The following is a 21,036-nucleotide window of genomic DNA, read 5'->3' on the forward strand; positions in this document are numbered from 1 at the left end:
GTAGAGAGAAACATTGCCCATTACGAGAGCTTTCAGGAGACCACAAGGAGCGAAGCAGAGGTGGCTTTTCTTAAAATGGGGGCAAAGTGTAGCTTTCTGTAAACACTCCTTTTGATCAGTAAATAAGTAAGAAAAGGTGTAGTGCCACACTTTCTGCACAGCCATTAGGCAGCTGAGAGGCTCCTGCTAGACCAGACAAAGCCTTCAGTCAGTCCCACAGAATATTCCCCAACAAATGAAAAGAACGGTGGGAGGAATTCACTTTAAAGTGCATTCACTGTACTTTCCTTTTCATTAAATATAATCATATGCAACAGCTCCTTGTGTTGGACAATACTCTTCACTCTTTTTTCATGCCAGCACTTCAACCACTTGTACTTCCATTCTTTCACCTAATCACTACCTCGCTGTTGTTAAAATCCATCATGCACTAGGGGCCAAATCTTGAGGTCCCCACTCAAACCCTCTCTTAAATGAGCTCTTAGGAGGATTTTTGCATGATTAAGTATCACAGGGTTTTTCCCCCTAACTGATATTTGAATAAAGAACACAGGAATTGGCCTTGATCATTACCATAATGCTTTCATGTTTTCCAGAATGCCACTCAAAAGCCTAAAAATATGGCATAGAAGCCCTGCAGGGAATTAATGCAAAGTGTCTATATTTGCACCAGGAACCAATTGCTGAAAAAAAAAAAAAAAAAAAAAAGATATATCTGAAATAAACCTGGAGGATGCATTAACAGGAGCACTTGCGAGCAACTTGCCCTTTAAAGCACACATGGGACAAATTCATCTCGAGAGTCACTTCAAAGGGAATGGTCTGTAATCAAAATTAATCACAATTAATTTGGCCTTAGGTTTCTGCCACAGAGAGCAGGCTCCCGCCGTCAGCGCTGCGGGCAGCGGATGGCAGGGATCACATCCACAGCGTCCACCTCTGCTGATATTGCCAGTTCTGCTCTGCTGGTGCCATCATCAAATGCTGCAACAGGACTCGGGCCAAATTTGCTTATCGGCTCTGAACCACGGGGCCAGCCAGCAATATGTGCTGAATGGAGCTCTTGTGGAGGATGTCATCTTTCTATTTTTATTACCTAATTCTTCTCCTCCAGCTCCCCGTGGCAAACCAACAGTTGAAATCAGCCAGCAGGAGCTAATAGGGTTATGTAAGTGTCCATTTGCTGTACATATGCTCTCCCCCCTAAGGCAGGCAATCACATGAGAGAGGTGCACCTTCCATTTTTGATGTCCAAGCACATCAGAGCTTTGGAGATGCCTCACACAGTGTCTCCACCCCTGCTGGAGGAGCACGTGCAGGGAGCTGAGCAAGAAGCGAGCAGCAGAGAACTGTCACGGGGGCAGAACTCAGAACCAGATGATGCTTCTGGGCTGGACAAGGATCCTCATCTGCTCACAAAACACAGCCCCACTAAACCAGCTCCACACATGGCCCCTCTCAAGGTATGGATGAGTACACACAACCCCCAAACTTTTTGCCCAGGCTTAATCCCTTGCTCCACCAGCAGAAAAGGAAAACATCTCTTTTATATGGAAAGATGCAGCTTCCCTGTCTCTTGATCCCTCTCAGTCTCTACCATCTGTTTCAAAAAAAACCTGTGTTTATGGACCTGGATAATTCTATTGTTTCAAAAATATTTAACTTACACTTAAAAGAAACAACATAAATCCCCGTAATCCATTAATTATTGTATCTTTCACCCCAAGGTATGTAAAAATGGCAGGGGCCCTGTAATACGAGGGGCTGCTGGCACCAAATCTCTTGCTCTCTGGAAGTATCCAGGGTTTAAAACCAGGAAAACTGTCTAGGAAAGCTGAACTCCTTAACACCAATTTAGTGTTAAGAACATGACATGAAGTTTAAAGCAAGCATTTTAATTATGCATATTCACATTTTTTTGTTCGCTATTCTGCCCTGAAACTCCATCCGAACAGAGCTCACTAATACACAGCACTAAGGTTTTACCCACAGCCAGAATCTGTAAACTCAGTTCCTCCAAGTGTTCAGTCATGTGAAGACAAAACTGATTCCCACTGCCCCTTCTCCCATCCTGAACGTGTATTTTGGGAGTCGTATCTTCCCAGAATATCGTAGTATCACTTCAAGGCCCCCCAAGTTCTTGTAAATTCCTGACATACATCCAAGATACACGAAACCCAGCAACAGCAACTGGAAATGCTGGATTCTTTTCCACAGAGCACTTGCTCCCTCCTGCCAGCAGATGGGCTCTGCTGAACCCAGAGAAGATGATCCCAGCCTGTGTCAGGCTACAACACAGCAGAAAAAGAAGAAGCCATCACAACAAATGAGGAATGTGTCATTTTCCCCACCTTTTTTTTTCTTGGATGGTGAAACAGAAGCACAAGGAAAGCAAGCAAATCACTCACGACCACAGCAAGAATAGCACCACAGTCCCCAAGCACAGGACACGTTACATACTTGTAGTAACAAAAAATATATCTGTCACTGCATGTCACACGAGCTCATTCAAACTAAAAATTTATCACTTGCTTCGGACTCCAGCCAGGTGACAGCAAATACATCATGGAGCTGTCAACAGTCTGCTAATCTGGGCTGTGAAGTGTAGGAATACAAGAAGCTTAAAAATATACTGCTCCTTCAGAAACCATAAATTTTGCTGGCTCTTTCTCACGTACCACTGGGCACAGGTCTGCTCCAGCTCCTTCAGCCCCGCCTCCCGCAGTTAAACACTTTCATTTTGCATGTCTGTTTAGAGAGTGGCAATCAGCCACGGGTATAACGACAAAGCAGCGCAGACCCTCTCTGGCTCTGTGACTGAGAATTACCAGTGGCAGATTTAACTGCAAAGCTGGTGCAGAAATCCCAGGACAGACACAACTGGGTTTTCAGAGACAGCTGGAATAACATCCCTGCGCATCTGGAAACCTGAGCTGTTGTGCTCTTTGGAGCAGAGAAGAAAGCCAAAAGAAGAGCAGGAAGACCTTTCCTCATCCATCTGAAACCAAACCACGTGTCTGGGCTGTACCTTGTTGGAGACAGTGCAGAGGATGGCAGAGTCCCACGAGTGAACACTCAAGGACTTCAGCTTCTCCTGGCTCATCTATTGGACAAAAATACACACCGAGGTGGGGGAAGGAGCTTTGATCATAAACACAGGAGAAATTTTCGAAGCTTCCAATTCTATTTCAAAGAATACTTCACAAACAACAGGTTGTGACATTTCACACTGGGCACATTTCTGGGAGACCACAAACAAAAGCAAACTTCCTTGCTGTCCAAGTGGTGATGCTTTAAGGACTACGTTATCCTGCTTAGCCCCTCCAGCCGTGTGACCTGGCCTGGCTGGAGAAGGCAGTTTCACCCACTTGGTGAAAATTCAGTTCTTTAACTGCATTTCTCTTGTGCCAAACACCTTGGTGTACCTGCCATTCTTCATTTCCTCCTCCGGCCACAAACTCCAATTTTCTCTCCTCAGCTCTTAAACAGCTCATAATTACAACTAATTATCGATCACTGAGGGATTACTAGTTGACAAATCCAATTTCCACGCTGTTATCAAGCGTGACTGACCGGGGCCCGGAGAGGATAGCAGGTACCTGTGCTGCTGTGGAAACCTGCAGGTGTCCAAACTGGGTGGCACCAGCGTTGTGACCGTCACCAGCACTAAACCCAGCGCGCTGCAGCGGCACCTGAGGGCTGATGTGTTCAGGGACCTGTTACACGAGACTCTGCAAATCCACACCAAGTGACAGAGACTTACAAGCCTGCAAAAGCTGAGCCATTTCCATCTGTAAATGTATTCAATTTGGCTGCATTTGTGCCACTTTTGCATCCCGTTTCTGCGAACGTCCTCACAAGCAAAGCGAGCTGGCAGCGACGTTCGGCTCATTTCAGGGCAAAAAAAACCGCCGCTCGATTTCCCTCAGAGCAAGTTTTAAATCCAGCTTTGGTGAGCCTGCTGATCTCAACAAATCGGACAAGGAAGGGAAGGGGAGCAGTGTGCAACCCCCAGAATGCAGCTCCCACGCAGCCCATTAATGGCATTTGTGAGCTGCAGCAGGCCAGCTCCCCAGAAATCAGGGGTTTGCTGCCACGTGCTCTGGGTGTTGTACAATAGGGGCACTGTGCGCACAGAGCATTTAAGAAAAAAGAATTAAAAAGGGAAATCTGAGGGGAAAAACACATGGAGCTGCTCGAACGTCACTGAAGGGAGTAAAAAAAAAAAGCGATGTTTTAATAAGAAGTCACGTGATGAATTTTTTTTTCCCAGTTGTACTTCAATGGAGTTATTCACATAATTCAAGCAGACACAAATCCCAGTGTGAAAATTTCTGTGCTCTTGTAGCCCAGTGGCAGCCCTTCCAGCATGACTTACAACAAAGGGCTGAAAAAGTCCACTCCCGTGGTACACACAAATTGGGTTATTATTAGAGCTCATCCAGCACCATTATTTTCTGACAGTAAATGTGTTTTTAACAGAATTGAAATTGCCGTGAAGAACATTTTTCTTGCAAATGTTCAACTTTTCTTCGGGGAAAAACCACATTTTTGTTTCACGTCTGTTTAACATTAAGATACATTTCCCTTTCCATTCTGTTCCAAAGGAAGCACGACACAATGTAGAAAACGCTGCACTAAATCTTCCTGGCTCCCAAAAGAAAAAACCTGAGAATGAGCCTTACATAAAGAAAGATTGCAAGTGCCTTACTAAGGACTTTATTCATTAAAAAAGACTCAAGTCTATTCTGCTTCTTGTCTAAGGAAGTGAAATATGATTTTATTAAATGAAGCCCTTAATATGTTTGCTAAGACTCTGTCGGGCTGAACATTAACTACATTTCCATTGTTTTTCAAGTCCGAAAAAAAAGTTGTTCTGCAAAGAGACAATCTCACTTACAGCTTCTTAACCTTCAGACCAGCAGGGAAATTTGCTTTATGAAGTGCATTTGCCATGTCCAGCTCACACACGGGGCACAGTACATTCATAAAGAGGAAACAGCTCCCAGAAATCGTTTAAGGAAGGGAGAGGTTTGTTCTTAAGAAGGAAGAATAAAGGTTTATCTTTAAGAAGGAAGGGGGAAAAAAAAAAATATGAATAAACCACAGTCCAAGCATTTCAGTTTGGGGTAGCGAATTGCAGATACGAGCCCCGAGCCTGGGAGCACCCCAGGGTGTGCGGGGCGCGCTGCGCAGAGCTCACTACGAGACCATCCCTGGCTCTCTGCCCTCTGCAGGGGCTCGCACAGGTGGGACAGCTCCTAACTGTCCCCTCACGGAGGAATTTGGGGGGGAGGTGATGCTCTGAGTCCTTTCCGGGGGATCGGAGCAGAGGCACAGCTGCCCGCTCCCGGCCGGGGCAGCCGAGCCCGCAGCCCGCGCTCCTTCCCGGAGCGCTCCCCGTCCCTGGAGCGGCTCTGCGGGGTTCGTGCTCCGCACACGAGGCCGCTCTGCCCTCTCCTGGCCTGCGCTCGGATCCGAGCCCTGCCGGGACGGAGGGACACGGAGCGCTGCCGGGACGGAGGGACACGGAGCGCTGCTGGGACAGAGGGACACGGAGCCCTGCCGGGACAGAGGGACACGGAGCCGTGTCGGGATGGAGGGACACGGAGCGCTGCTGGGACAGAGGGACACGGAGCCGTGCCCGGACAGAGGGACACGGAGCGCTGCCGGGACGGAGGGACACGGAGCGCTGCCGGCACAGAGGGACACGGAGCCGTGTCGGCACAGAGGGACACGGAGCGCTGCTGGGACAGAGGGACACGGAGCCCTGCCACCAGCCGGGCTCCTGGCATCGCCCCTCGGGGACAGCCCAGGATGGCACCTCTGTGCCCACCAACCCGGCACCGCTCTCTGGGCCTTCCCGATCCACCTGCCCTGCTGACAGACACAAGGGACCAAGCAGGAGCATCCCACCAACCCCCGGGTCCTTAGCGAAAAATAAGAGTTTGAGGGAGGAAAAATTCCTCCTCTTGGGAATCCTCTGCTCTTTGAGGTGTATCAGTGGAAGACGGGCAATAAAGGCAGTGATTTGTAAAACGAAAGCGATGACAGACGTTTCTTGTACAAACACTGCGAGACATCGCAGATAAAGTGACGTTACATAAATAGGCAAAGCATCAGAACTATTATCACCAACAACAGCACAGGGGACACGGCAGTTCAGCAAAGGAAGTGAAAAATAGCGGATGTGATTTAAGAGGCAGAGAAAATCTGAGCCGGCAAGTTGTAATTACTGCAGCTGAAAGCCAGCCAGGATCTTGGTTGACTGCCTCCAGGCTTAGGAAATGCATCCCGGAATCTTTAAATGACCAAATAATTGGGACCCGCGTTTCGTGTCCCCGGTGAGACACAGTCACTGATGTGGCCAGTACACCAAGGTACGGCTCCAGCAGAACCACAAACAGCTGGTGCCCCTGGCTGCAGATCCTACAACCAAATATTGACCTGAACCAGATCTGCTCTGCAAGGTCATTTTTCTTCCCACAGTGGTACAGCTGCAGGGCTTTTTCAACCATTCTTCAGCTTCAGCAGCCTGTAAGCATCTAATGTCTAGGCAAAGGACATCATTCATCCATTTTATGGTTCCCAGAATGCAAAGATATCTACCCAATTTCCTAAGAAGCATTAATATTAAAGGATGGCTTTCTCAGCCCAAATCATGCAAGCTGAACAAAATTCTCCTGACGTTTCATGACAAGGTGATTAATAATACCAAGAAGAAGAATGAAATGATACCAGATTATAAACTATTGTAAATCTTTCAGTCATCCCAGGAATAATGAATGTCGATTTCTTAGGAGAGCAGTACAGATTTAAGCAGAATCATTCTAGTTTCCTTGTCAATCAAGAGGCTATTTATGTAATACCAGAAAGAGACAACGAACGCATGTAATCTTAAAAGCAGAGAGTAGCACATTTTTTAAAAAACAAAGGATTCCAAAGAGCATCCTAAACTATAATCTCCAAAATTGTTAAAGAATACGTTGCACCTTAACCATTATCGTTGACCACTGACCTTCTCAAGGAAAGAGCCCCAATGACAAGAATGCAGTTGGACTCAAAACACCTGAGCTGACATGACCGACATTCTTCACACACTTAATTTAAGGGCATGGTCAAATCTGTACTGGCCCAAGGATCCATCTGACCAAAATATCCCAAACTTCCTTGACGTGGGTTTGGGGTCAAGCAAAATGCAAATGCAAACTCTCGCGAGTTGTTCTACAAACGCTGGTAAATTTTCAACCCCCATCTCGAGACAAAGTTTATGGCCTTGCTCTGCTTTTGGCTGCATGGGGAACCCTGTGCCCCCCGACCCCTTGAGGCAGCCTGTCCTAGACATTACCTCAACACAATAATTAATAAGTAATAATACTGAATCTGAGCCCGTGAAACTTGCACAGGCTAAATGTTCCAAAGAAAAATGAATAATGCATGCAGAAGAGATTCATTTGGGGGGAAAAAAAATGTAACTTCGGTTAGAAATAAAGCCCTGGTTGCCTTGGCAAAGAGGATTTAATTGCTGTAATCGCTACATCTCACATAAGGTCGCTGTTTGAGGGAGTCCACAGTGCTGCTATTCATTCTGTGGCTGCTCTATGGCAAATAAAGGACTACTGGTCCCAAGAGCATCAGGGGAATAATTCTGAAAAGGTTTAAATTATTTTTAAAGGGTTGTTAGCTTTGGCAAGTGAGTCAAAAGTCATCTTAGCTGAGGAGCATAGGTACTTACACCACGTTATGGAGATGACAGCAGGAAATGCCACAATTAAGAGTGTTCTACTGGTGTTACTGTGTGTCATTAAAAACAGAGCTCCAAACACGGCCCTTCCCTCCCCATCTGTGTCCTGCCCACCCACCCACGCGGAGTTGCCACAGTCCCTAACAAATTTCCCAGAGAAACACGAAGCCAGGACACTGGCACACACACGTGTGCCTTCACACAACCAAATTCAAAGAGTTTTACTGGCACAAATCCTAACTAACTCTGAGGAAGTCAATTAAATCACCCCTCTTTCCTGGGTAAGACTGAGAAGACTCTGGCCAGGCAAATTAAATTAGAGATGGGCCAGAGCCAAACTCCCAGATCCAAAACAACCCAAAACTCACAATGCATTTGGATCCAGGTCCAGATTCTCACAGTCTGCCACCTCCCAGGACAGGACACACTTCTCAGACTGTCCCCACGCATCACTCGGTGCCATTTTATCACCACCCTCCACCAGGGATCTGCATCAAAGCGCTCATCCCCGTGCTCCCTGTGGCTGCTTGGCACATTCCTTGCCCAGACCCTCATTAACTGGAGCAGATGCTTAGAAAGCTCATGAACAAGGCATTGCCTATCCCACACTTCTGCTTCTCTGCCTTTCCCACTCGCTGTCCTCTAGGACCGGCCCAATTAGAGATGGGGATTTCGTGAAAATGCATTTGAGGACTCCTTCATTAATACCACAGAACGTTGGGCCACACAATGAGAGAAAAAAAGGAACTGAGAAAGTCCTCTTGGCAGGAAAATTTTTGAAAGGATGCAGTGGGGGGAACAGGAAGACACATTTTGGTCTTAGTGAGCCATTTAAAGGAAAGCATGGTGGGGGCAGAGAGAGGGTGACAGGCTTGCCCCACAAACATGGGGCTGCTTGAACATGGCTCTCCCCAGAGCACCCTCCTGGGTGGGATACCCCTGGAAATGCTGCTGCTCAGAACAATTCCTGCTCTGCTGGGAATACTCCCGGCATCTCCCTGGGGATCCTGAGGAGAACAGACCTTTCCCTTTTATTTGGGTGCCTGTAACCTCACACAGGGTGAAGCACTGCTGCGCCCAGGGCACTGACACCCAGCACTGCTTAGGGCAGGGGGCTGGAGGGGCAGCTGAGGGGAGAGGAGAGCCAGAGCACTCAGGAGCGGCTCCCAGGGCTCTGGAAAGCTCAAGAAGAGCCCCTGCCATGCTGTCCCCTGTGTCACTCAGCACTGACCCCACTGCTGGGGCTCCGGGGGCTCTGCCAGCCCGAGGCTTCCCCATCCTGGCTCCTGGCACTCCAGGGCTGGCAGGGAATGGTGCAAGGAGTGAAATAGCTTTAACTGTAAGCACCATTTGCTGTGCCTCGGAATGGCAGACTCATTTGTCACTGTTTTCTTCTCCTGCAGCTCTTTAGATTCATCTGGGATCCAATAACTTTGTTAATGTGATTTCTTTCATAACCTGGCCGAGTACAGCATCCAAGGCAGACGTGGCAGCTATTTGAAGCATTAAAAACCTCACACACAGCACAGCTCCCTGCTCTGCCTTGTCCAAAACCATTTCTTAGGAGTCTTTTATTGACACAAATTGCACGGGGAGCAGGAGGAGCACCCACAACGAGACGATATGCTGACAATTTTCTTGCAATATTTGGTTTCCTGCTCTGAGATTCCTTCCTCCCCAAAGCAAACTATCACACTGGCCTTCTTCTATCAGGCCATGCAAAAACTCATGAGTAAACACAAGGACAAAAGCAACTCTCTGTTGCATCTGGGGGAGCATGAAGAAATTGAGATCAATGCGCTCGCTCAAAGCAATACCTCATCAGCTTCACAGGCGAGTCAGCTGGTTTTCACCAGGATAAAATGACAGCAATGCATGGCCTAAAACATCCCAGGAAAAAAGGAAATTTCAAAGTAGTCGCATTTTTCTACTTTTAATACTATTCATGACTCTGAACGCAATGAATAGAAGGAGAAGTAACTGCATCAACGACCGAATCACTGTTGTGTCTGACTTGTTTAAACAAGACTGTGATTTACTGCGCTGCCAGCTAATGAAGAGCTGTACAAGAAGCTGATCAATGCCATCATTGTCTGGCAGCACAAAGCAGGGACTACTCAGCATATTGTCCAAAACAAAGGCTGCCCCCAAGCTCCCCGCCAGGGACTCGTTTATGAGGACACACAGTTTGCAGAGAGCCCCTGTGTGCCCCAAACTTGAAATGATCACCCAAAGACAGGAACCTTTTCTGACCTGCTTTTCCAGCCTGAGTACAAGGTAAAAAAATAAAAGGAATGGATGAAGAAAATGTTTGTCTTACAGCTGTCTTCCTTAAATTGCCCTTTGCGGTACTGTGAATTTAAGCAGTTTTGTCACCCCAAGGCAGCTTTGTGTTCATTAACAGAGGTAACTGAACTCAGAGCCGGGTGCTCACAGGCAAAACTCAGCTTCTAATTCCATCTGCTGCGCTTTCCCTTCCCATTTCAGAGCTGCACCAACACTAATCACAGCAAAGGTAAGGCAGGACAGCCCCCAGCAAAAGCAAGTTCTGGAGGAGAGCAGCGGCAGTACCGGAGAGGCTGAACCTCTGATGCAGCTCCTCATCCGGAGGGATCCCCACCCCACACACCCTCCCACGGACAGGGTGCCACAGACCAAGGGTTAGCGGTGTCTGCTCCCAAATCCCCGCCCGGGGCAGGCTCAGCGCCACGAGCGTGTGGAGCAGCGCCCGTCCCGGCTCTGGTGCTCTGCAGATGCACGCCCGGCCCCGCAGCAAGCGCCCGGCTCTGCACGAGCTGCCGGCAGTTAATTAGCAGGAGCTGTCGTGTGGAAGCCTTTGGAGATGGGGTTCAGCTTCGAACAAGCTTGTAGAACCCAAACCATTTAGAAATGTAAAATCTCTTTCCATTACCGTCAACGAGGCAGAGTTTGTGTCAGGTCATGTGGCGTATCGGCGCCTTCCAGATCTCTGGGGAGCGCTTTCCACATCCCCCCCCTTTGCAGAGCACAGCAGTGCCTGCTCACGTTGGCACACGAGAGCCTGTCAGGGCCCCTCTCACAACCCTCCTGTGTCACTCTGATGTGTCAAACAGGACTCAGAGCCACCAGTGACACACAGCGACACCAACCCATCGTAGAGCGGCCGTCAGACACCTGCCCGTGCACCAAACAACTCCAAATCCACACAATTACTTCTCTTTTCCCCTGCTTTATGGTTCTGGATATGAGATACCGCAAATTAACTGACGTGACGTTGCCACATCCTCACTGCTCACAGGTGCAGAGGAATGAGATAGCTGAGGTGCTGGCAGGGCTTCAATGGAAGGAGAAGTAGGGTTTCAAGGCAAACCAAACACCTTTTCCAGTGGGAAGTGGATCCTTGTTTCATTCCAGCTGTACTCGGTGTTCTAACACACACACATGAAATATTCCCAAACCACCAAAATGAAAAATAACCAGCAAACTCTTCACCTTCGCAGTGAAAAACACTGGTGAGCTACACACACAGGCTAAACGTTTGTAATTAATCTAAATCTGCATTTTGATCCACCCTCCTTGCCAACTCTGACAAACATTTTTTCATTCCCATGAGAGAAGAGAAGAGAAGAGAAGAGAAGAAGAGAAGAGAAGAGAAGAGAAGAGAAGAGAAGAGAAGAGAAGAGAAGAGAAGAGAAGAGAAGAGAAGAGAAGAGAAGAGAAGAGAAGAGAAGAGAAGAGAAGAGAAGAGAAGAGAAGAGAAGAGGAGAGAAGAGATCCCTGAGCCAAGGCTGTGGAGGCTGAGGGAAGGAGCAGACAGTGGGAACATCTGCCTCAGCCACCAGGACCCTGGCCCCATCCTCCTTCCCCTTACCAACACCTCCACACCAGCACAGGAACAAAGCAGCACGTTCAGGACCCCTTTTGCAGGGCAACAGAAATTTCCACCAGGAAACATCTCAATTAAACCCCCCTGTTTTATCACCATGAGGCTGCAATCCCATCTGGAAGCGCTTCCAAGCCAATATCCAGCAATTCCCCGGGCTTCTCTCTGTCACTGGATTGCTGCTCTGCCTGTGCAGTGATCATGGACAGCTGATTATTGCAGCACATAGTTGACCTTTATCTAAAATTCCATTAAAAACCTTTATTGACTGTAGACCTGCAGGGTGTTTCAGGATTCACCGGATCATTTATTCCCTGTCAGAGATCCATCGCTTTCTAAGCTTTTAGAATTGCTCCAGCTCTAAGGAGGAGTTATTTTTTTTGTCATTTTGCACTGGTTTTAAGACTGTACGAGGGGGTGGTTTCTTTTCTTCTCCCTCTCCAGTGTGGCTAGGGCAGAGGAGGATATCTTAAGGCACGTGAGAAGGACAGAGAAGTTGCCAGCGTGGCACAATTGGTTATTTCCAGGTTGGTTCGTGGATATGGACGCAGCAGAGCCATGGACTGCCAGCAGCTCCCAGGGAAGAAACCTTCAGCCAGGAGAGATTCAGCTCTAAGTACTTCATACAGCATCTTTGTGAAATTTGTGACTCCGTACCATCATGTCAAGGTTTTCATCAGCTACAGCCAATTTTTCTGGGACACAAGCCGGTCTCAAACAGAACTAAGAAAAATAAAACGACGGTTCAACCTTTTCTGAAAGAGAATTTATGGAAATGGTTCATGCAAGCCAAAAAAACCATTCTGGTGACAGCTCCCCCAGGCTTCACAGGAGTGTCCTGGAAGGATGTTACTCCTTTCCCATTCAGGAACAAAAAGTAAAGAAAATTGTGGGAGAAAGATAATATAGGCATCAAATTAAGCAGGAGATCTGGGGAAAAAAACCAGGGTGAATCTGTCTTGGAGGAATATGAAACAGTGCCTAAGTACTTGGGGATTGAAGTAAGGTTGCACAGGCACATCTGGCATTTCCAGACTTAGCAGTGCTTGATATTTTTATTGATATTATTCTAACAGCACCACTGTTTCATATTTACATCTAGTTCCATTCCGAGGGAAAAGACAAGCCAAAATTTTCAGCATTCATCCTGGGTTTATTAAAATTTTGGACTAAAAACCAAATTATTCCCAAGCCACCAGTAACGGTTTATTTCTGTGATTATTTCTGCATCTGAACCAGCATTTCTGATTTCAGGACAGTAATTTTTTTTCCTCTCTCACCACTTTGATTTGTGCTGAATGTTGATCCTAAAATGATGCTTCTGTGCCTCATTTCTTTGTCTCCCCAGCAATAATCCCAGTGACGGTTCCCCGTCCTCACCAGCCTGCTTGGGAGCGATGAAGGCCATGTGGAGCCTCCTCCTCACAGGCAGCCAGGCTGCATTCCCCACAGTCTGTACTCTCTCATTTTCTACGCATTTCCAGATCCAAAACCTTCTGTTTTCTTTCCCGTGTTTGCTCTTGGCAGCTACCGGCAGGAGACATCCTCTTAATGATCTTTTTCTGGCCTTCTAGACGACTGCTCAGACTTCTCCAGATCTTTCATTATTAACGCAGAAGCCTTGTAAGTCACTTTTAATGGTCTGTGCAATTTTTATTCCTTAGCAGGAGACACCACCTCCTCCATATGGATATATGTTTATTAATATAAATCCTTAATATCGTTTTGCCTAGCGAGAATAATCAGGAAGGGTCTCCTGGCGTGGATTGCACCTCGTCCTGGTTCATCCCCCAATCCAAAGGCAATCTTTGTCCTGCTCTGCGTGGAGCAGTGCAGGGAGGAGCGGATAATCCTCCTCCTGAAGCTGCCAAGGCACCGAGTGACAGTGAGGTCCCTGAGCAGGCTCCTGCCACCCCCTGCAGCCGCTGCTGCTTCCATTCCCCCTTCCCAGGCTTTCATTACCTGCTCTCAGCCCCTCGCTGTTATTCCTGGAATTTCTCCAGTCTCCAGGTCTGCTCTGACCGGGCACAAAAGAAGGATGGGTGGTTGGTGTTGGGGAGGACGTGCAACGAATGCCAACAGAGCCAGTTCTGCGTGCGACAACTTGCTGTTAATGCTCAGCTTCCAGCAGCAGCACATCCTCACTCACACACACGGTTTAGACTCGGAAAACAAGCCAAAAATCCATTGTTTGCTCCTAAAGAGAGTGTCCTCATTTCTTTCCTATAACCAAGGGGCAATTGTCCATTTATTTCATTAAACGTTCTCCTGCTGTACAAATCGACTCCCATTTTTCTTTTAAATACATCCTCCGAGTCTCAAGATGGAGTTAAATAATAACAAACACCACAGAAGAAATAGAAGCCATTCCCAGTGCTATTAGATGAGATTTCTGCTCTTCCAGTTGAGCAGGAATTGTTTTCTCTTGTCTCTTTTATAACTCCTCCATGTATCAGGAGACGACTTCTGTTTAGCAATTAGCACTAAAGTTGCTGCTGCCCCTTCTGTAGCCATGATTTCCATCTTTTCTTTCCTCATTTACTACATTTCATCTAATTTGTCGGTGAAGAAGGAAACAGAGATACTCCAGCACATCAAAGGACAAAAAGTGCCTGGAAATTTGTGCCACTGAAGTATGCACGAGTCCTGCTGGAATCTCAAAGCTGTCCTTCATTTCTGCCCTTTTTTCCCTTTTTTTAAACAAGGTGGCCCATAAAAGAGTTTAATCACAGCCACATAGCACATTTCACCTTCCTTTACAGTTAAACTATGCTTAGTGACAAGCCACCAAACATAATGGGTAAAATTTATCTTCCCGGACAGTGAATTTTGCGGTGGATCAGACCAGCAAGGCCACAAATTAATCTCCAGTGTCACAAGCATTTCATGGCACACACGTATAGATCATCTGCCAACAAAGCCAGCAACAGGAGTGGCAGGCACAGCAAAGGCACTAAATGCACATTGAGTCCCCAGATTCTACCCCTTGACACATCCCTGTCCTTCGCTGACACCAAGCCACGCTGGCTGCATTCCAGCAGGAGAAGAAACAAACGTATTTTACTTAAAATACCTCCAACTCCACCTGAAATTCAAGTTATTGAACGGAAACAACCAACTAAGACTGAGTTCAAGCCGAGCAAAACCAGTTTGGACTGACAGAAAGGACTGGAAGTGATGGCTGGAGGTTCACAAACAAGCTGCAGCGTCACCTGTAAGTGCTGTGACTGGGAGGACGGGGATGTAAGAACACAGCACATTGCTGAATCAAGGACCTGCTTCCAACTGCTCTTCAGCCTCCAAGCTTGGTTAAGAATCACAGATTTCACCAAAACAAAAAAGAATCAGCTCCCATGTGAGAATTGAAGTCAGTTCTGCGAGGAAGAAATCCAGCATAACATAAAATACTATGCAGCACAGCATGAAATAGTAAAGAGGTGCATAAAATTGAGCATATCCTTTGCATCTTGTCAGAGCTCAAGGCTGGCATCAAATGCTGTGCTGAGAATGACTTGGTTTTGATCTATCCTCTCTTATGAGCCAGACCCTGCTACACTTACAACAGATATGATTAAAAACTATCAGTTACATTAGGCAAAAAATATATTTCCCAAGGCAAACATTCACTTCAATGCATTCTTCTCTGGCTATAGCACACAGAAATTCTATGTATATAAGAACCTTCTGGGTTTTCACAGACATTAGCATTGAGCAGAAAAACAGGGAATGCTGGTGAGGGAAACTGCATAAATTAGATGTAGGCACTACAGTGCCTGTATTTCCCTCAGCATCATTCCCTGCCTTCCATGGAAACTTCAGCTGGAAAATCTCTCCATGGACCCAACATATATAATTCAAAATAATCACAGCAACAGTTGCAGGTATTCTTTCCATTCTAAAGGACAGGTGAACCACTAGCAGAATTGCATTCTGCCTCTCACTTTCAGCATCCAGCCGAAGGGTAAATAAAAATACTTTCGGTTTCTCTGATGAAAAGCACAATGGAAGCAAAGCCAAATAAAAGCCCAGACAGGCTAGACTACAGAGAGCCAACAGTGAATTTTCCAAGGAAATATTTCTGGGCACGTAAAACATGCTGATTTATTGTAACAGAAACATTTCCTGGAGATGAACAGATCCCATACACTTTTCAGAGAAGGAAATCCCCATGGAAACCTGACTGCCTTCCCAGCAGCTCAGGAGCGCTGAGATGGACGTTCCACACGTTGGGAGAACATCTGGCAGCTGGAGCCACGCAAATCCCATGGGCTGTGGGATGAAGTGAGCTCTCAGCAGTAGCCAGGCTCTCAGGGATCATCCTGGGGCTGCTCCCTCATTTTCTGCTTCCCTGAAAGCCCAGGTTAGTCACTTGCTCAGTGCTTCCAGGGTCTATTTTGCTTTTGAAAGACAGCATTTCAGAATTGTCTCTGCAAGAGGCTTTTGGTTATTTCCTGGCCAGCAGGAATATCAAAACTCTACCCTTGCACCATTTGTTACGAGGTAAATGCTACTTTAGAAAATCCAGTGGCAAGAAAACATCCTCGTCTTAGGTTGTCTCTAATACCTTGGGAATTTTATCTGTGGTGTGGGGAAGAGAACAAAACCCTGAGAATTAAGAGCTGATGTTAAATCCTTGCAGAGCCTTAGGCAAATTCTATAATCTCTCTGCTATAGCGCTGAGGATCAATACACGCCTGCTGAAACCCCGCTGCTCCGTGAGGCCAGTCCATCTTCTGACGGTGGAAGCTGGCCAAATTCATATTTAACAAATTAAAAACAGCAAATCCACGGAAAAGCATGAATAAGTTGTGTTTAAAGGAAGCCCCTTCCTGACCCAAAGCTGTTAAAGTTTGGTTAAACCTCATTATATTTCTCACATATTTCCCCCCGTTAGCAGCGCTGTGCTGTGAACCAATTGTCCCCAGTTCGGGCGGCGATCTGTAACTTTATTAATATGCATGTGCTATTTCACAAATGCTGGATGATTTGAAAGTGCTGCATAAGGTTTGCTGTCTGTTTCCTCAACATCTGTCCCCAAAGTGCACTTCTGTCATGTTCTGCTCCCATCGTTCTCGGATCAAAAAGTTGGAAGTGAGGCACGAGTCTGCTCTGAGCTTTCCTTGCACGGGCTGCAGCTCCTTCCTTCCCAGGAGCCTCGCATCCTTACAGCAGATGACACTTTCCAATTACCTTTTGGCCCTTTTATTCCCCCAGTTTGGCTCATGTCTCTCTCTGAATTTGGTCCCTATGCAGCTCTGAACCCTGAGTCTGACAGCTAAGGACGAAAAAGGTCCGCAGCACTAACCCTGGGGGGGTTAAAAATGCCTGAATTCTCCTATTACAGGCAGATTCGCAAGGAAAGGTCAACAGAGAGCCCCCAAACTTAAAACAAAAATGGGCCACGAAACAAGCAGTCAAAAGCTTGAGGAAGCAGGATGGGCTGATCTTACAGGAAAACTGAAGAAAACTTGCAAAGTTTGGTCCCAAATCCTGACTCTGCCAAAGGATTCCTCCACAGGCTGAGCTCATTTTCTCACCTCTCAGCTCCCCTCTGCACAACGCAACAAAAGAGTTCTCACCACATTTGACCCGTGCAAGATGTAGCCCGTGCATTTTAGAAAGATGATGATAATAAAGTCAATAAAAACAGAGGAAACTTCACCCAAGAAACAAAAAACCCTCCTGCAAACTCTAGCAAAACGCATCGCAGCAGTTACCCTGGCTGACTTACAGAGGCAGAATAACGACTAGAAGTAAACAGAATTAAAACTAAAAATAATCAAACATTTATAGCCCATACTTTAAAATCAACGCCCACGTTCCAAAAAGTGTCATCCACACGGACAATTCAAGACTATTTACAGTTTTCCCCCATTGAAGAGGAAATGCAGAAGTTCTCTCATGAGAACACTAAAAGATTTACACCCAGCGTTGATTTGCCCCAATTTGTTTTGCATACAGTGCTTAAAAAATTCTCTTACCTTAATACAAACTGGTCTGCTAGCGAGTAATCAGCCAGGAAAACGTGGAAGGTCACAATGTCACCCTCTCTGACCGGGCTGAGTGGTAAGTTAATAATGATATTTTCATCCACCCTCAGCGAGGACTGCTTTAATTTGTCTTGATTTGGGTAAACAACGATGCTACCAATCCTCTCCATAGCTGATAAAGCCTGGTGGTCGTTCTCTTCACCTGTGTGGATATTGTTCTCCCATTTCACATCCTCTGGAGAACATTCCCCATCCGCCGTATAAATCTTATAGAAGAGCTCCACAGTAATCCCTTCCAGGGAGGCAGTTTCCTCTGAAACCAGGGGTGGAGGGGAGCTGAACCAGCTGGGAGACAATTCCAGCTCCACGACACATAATCCTAGGTGGCCTGTCAACCTGCAGCTGGCCACCACTTCCCTAGACTCCAGGAAAGCAAACATCTTCACGCAAGGCAGCATCTCCTCCGAGTCGTAGTCGTCCCAGTCCTTCCCCGCAATATAGAACAAGGTTTGTATTTTAGGCTTGTTGGAATAGATTGAGCTGTTGATTATGTGGGATTTTAATTTCCAATTAAAAGTGAATTTATTTGTGAAACCAAAAGATGCAGAAGTCAGCATGAGGTCCAAGGGAACGGGTTGCTCAACAGAAAAGGGTCCGTACGTGGCATTTAGGACAGGTGGCTGTTTGGCTTTGTATATAAAGAATGAATCCACCCTGGACTGCAAACTGGAGTTCCTCATGATATCCTGGTTGGCTTCTTTGAGGAAGAAGAAAATATCAGCGTTGGAGATGTGAGGGCTCGCAGGGAGATAGGTTGGCAGGTTTGAGAATCTCTGGATGCTGTCCATGATCCCTCCTCGGCTCTCCACCACTGCGGGCCAAAGAGAAAAGGAAACAGAAAAACAACTCAAATGTTTGCTTAGCACAGCCCTCAGTTTCTGACAAAAGCAATGGATCACAGGAGATCAGTACTGCTGGGATTATGGAACAATCTGACACTGGTACCATGGAATAACACTTTTGTTCAAAGCTCAGGCTGGGAACATTGCATCAGCTCTCTTTCCACCTTCCCCAATCTGTTATCTGCTCAAAAGACATTGATCAAGTACTGGCTACCACAAGGAGAGGATTGATTGGCCAGATCCCAAACTAACTTCCAAAACTTTTTACTGGCACTCTATTTTTTTTTTTTCTTTTATCATCAAACTTTCCAGCTTCTTCTCACCCATGTTTCATTGTGCCTAAGAAACTGGCATATTGAATATTAGCAGCAGTAAAACAGTACCATTTAAGCAGTAAAAACTGAACATTTTCCTTAATCTACCATCACTACCACACAAAGCAATGGGAGCTGAACATCTGCATCACTCCCAATCCGTTCTGCCAGGTCAGCAGCTTGGAAGTTAGTGAGAACCTGATAAAAGCTTCATGTTCTTGAAACCAAAACTCTTCACACTAAAATAAATGGGGTTTGACAGAGGTCTCAGTGGGCTGGATTTAGAGGCAAGAGTGAATGTGAGAGAAGGAGAAATTCTTTACACACAGAAGGTTCTCAGACACTCAGAAGGACTTTTTGGTTTAATTCCTGAGGAGAATGAAACACATTTGGAAACCAAAGCAGTTTCTCTACAACACAATGGTCCATCCTCCAGCCAGCACTGAGCGATTTTTCCCAGGAAAGAAAAGATTCCAGAGGGAGGGAGGGATCAAACAGACATCTTTGGTTTGGGCTGCTCTCTAATTAACAGTGAGACACATTCAGTCCGGGCTGTGATTCTACCAGAAACAGTGGCTCTTTCAAACCAACAATTCCTACGCTCCGACAAAAAGCTGGTGAATCCGAGCTCCTGGGACTGCCTCAGAGGAAACAAACAGAAACCCAAGGAATTAAAATGCAGCCGTTCCATAATGCACAAAGATAACAAAGGCACAATGACAGAGCCTAAGGTCAAAGCTCTCTGTTGTCTCTGTGAAGCTGAGTGGTGATTTCAGTGTTTGTCAGGGCTGGGCAGAGCAGATACACAAACAATTACACCTGCTCAAGCCAGATGACTCAGATACTTGCAGGCACAATTTAGCGGAGATAAAAGCTCTAATATTTAAGCTATTTTTTTTTTTTTCAGGTTGTGTATTTTTAAAGCCTACATTTATCAAAGACAGATTCTAGGGCAAATCCCATCCATTTGACTTTGCCCCACTCTTACTCTCAGTTGAAATTCTGGTCATTTGTTTTCTGATAGTTTGATATTATCTGCACTTGTTTAAATGCCTCTCATTTCACCACAATACCTTTGCTGTATATTTACTTGTGTCAAGGGGTTTTTTTCAGCCGTTGGAATAGTCCTAGTGGGAATGAGTAAACATGCAAAAATATACAAAAGCAGCCAAAAAAAAAGAAAATCTCAGCAGGAAACACTGGACCAACAATCTCCTCTCTCACCACTCGGGTGGGGATCAGGTCAGGGTTCCCTCTCGGCTCCACAGGGAAATGCAAATGCAGCCCCACCCGGGCGTCCCCTGCCTTGCTCTCATCATAAACATCAGCCCAGCTCTGGAACACACCAGCGCATGAAATGCAGAAACCCAGGTGATGAGAAACTGGCAGTGACATCACACATGGGACAAGCCATTTTCTCTTTGGGAAAACTGACTTTGGTCCTTCCCCCCCACATCTTTCACCCACGTGGGGATGATGGGCAGTGGGTGCTCTCCCTGCCCAGGCAGAAAGTCACCAAGGGATGTTTTAGCAGCCCCATTTCTGCTCAGTGGTTTATTTACGGGGCACTTTGACACGTGCTGCCATTGGGCAGCTTCCCAACTGAGGAGCAGAAAGTGAACTTTGATCCTGGGAGAGCTGAGGCAGACAGGGAATGAAGGGTACTTTGCTAAAAGTTCAAACACAGACAAGCCCCTTTCCAGATTAATTGTAAATAAATGGAACTATATTTGAAAGCAATACTTTTGAGAAGTTGCATTTATCATAAGAACTTTGCAGCCATACAGATAAGCAAGGAGCCAGAGCAGCAAGAGCACCCTCTGATTTCTGGAGCAAGAGCTAAAATCCTTCTCCCAAGGCACACCAGGTTGCAGAGGAGATTTAAACACTAACAGAGTTGCCAACCAAAAACAAGACAAGGCTTAAATGCATTTGTGTTTACATTACAGGACTCCCACACACACACTTTATGCAGATATTTTATCTCTCTCAAGCAGTGATTTACAGGAAGTTTAAAAAGGATGTTTTTCCCTTTCCTCCATTTCATTACAGTGGCAACTTCTCAGTGCCTCTGCTCAGAACCGGTACGAGGACTGGGATATCATCCCGCTGTAACTCAAACAAAATGAGATACAAATTTTGTCTGAAGGCTTATATGGGAAGCCATAAACATCAGCAGACAGGGCTGGGCTTTGTCCTGGAACCAGCCTGCAACAAAATATGA

At 46.3% G+C, this 21,036-nt stretch overlaps 1 protein-coding gene across 1 annotated transcript in view; it reads right to left on the bottom strand.

Moving 5' to 3' along the window:
* The window catches only part of LOC120760647 (transmembrane protein 132B-like), a 201,320-nt gene that overhangs the window by 120,778 nt on the left and 59,506 nt on the right, over window positions 1-21,036 (bottom strand). The window contains exon 2 of the mRNA XM_040081123.2: window positions 17,588-18,467. Within this exon, the coding sequence (XP_039937057.1) occupies window positions 17,588-18,467 (880 nt within the window). The remainder of the gene's footprint in view (window positions 1-17,587; window positions 18,468-21,036) is intronic.

This window comes from Hirundo rustica, chromosome 17, assembly GCF_015227805.2.
Source record: "Hirundo rustica isolate bHirRus1 chromosome 17, bHirRus1.pri.v3, whole genome shotgun sequence".
Taxonomy (NCBI): Eukaryota; Metazoa; Chordata; class Aves; order Passeriformes; family Hirundinidae; genus Hirundo; species Hirundo rustica.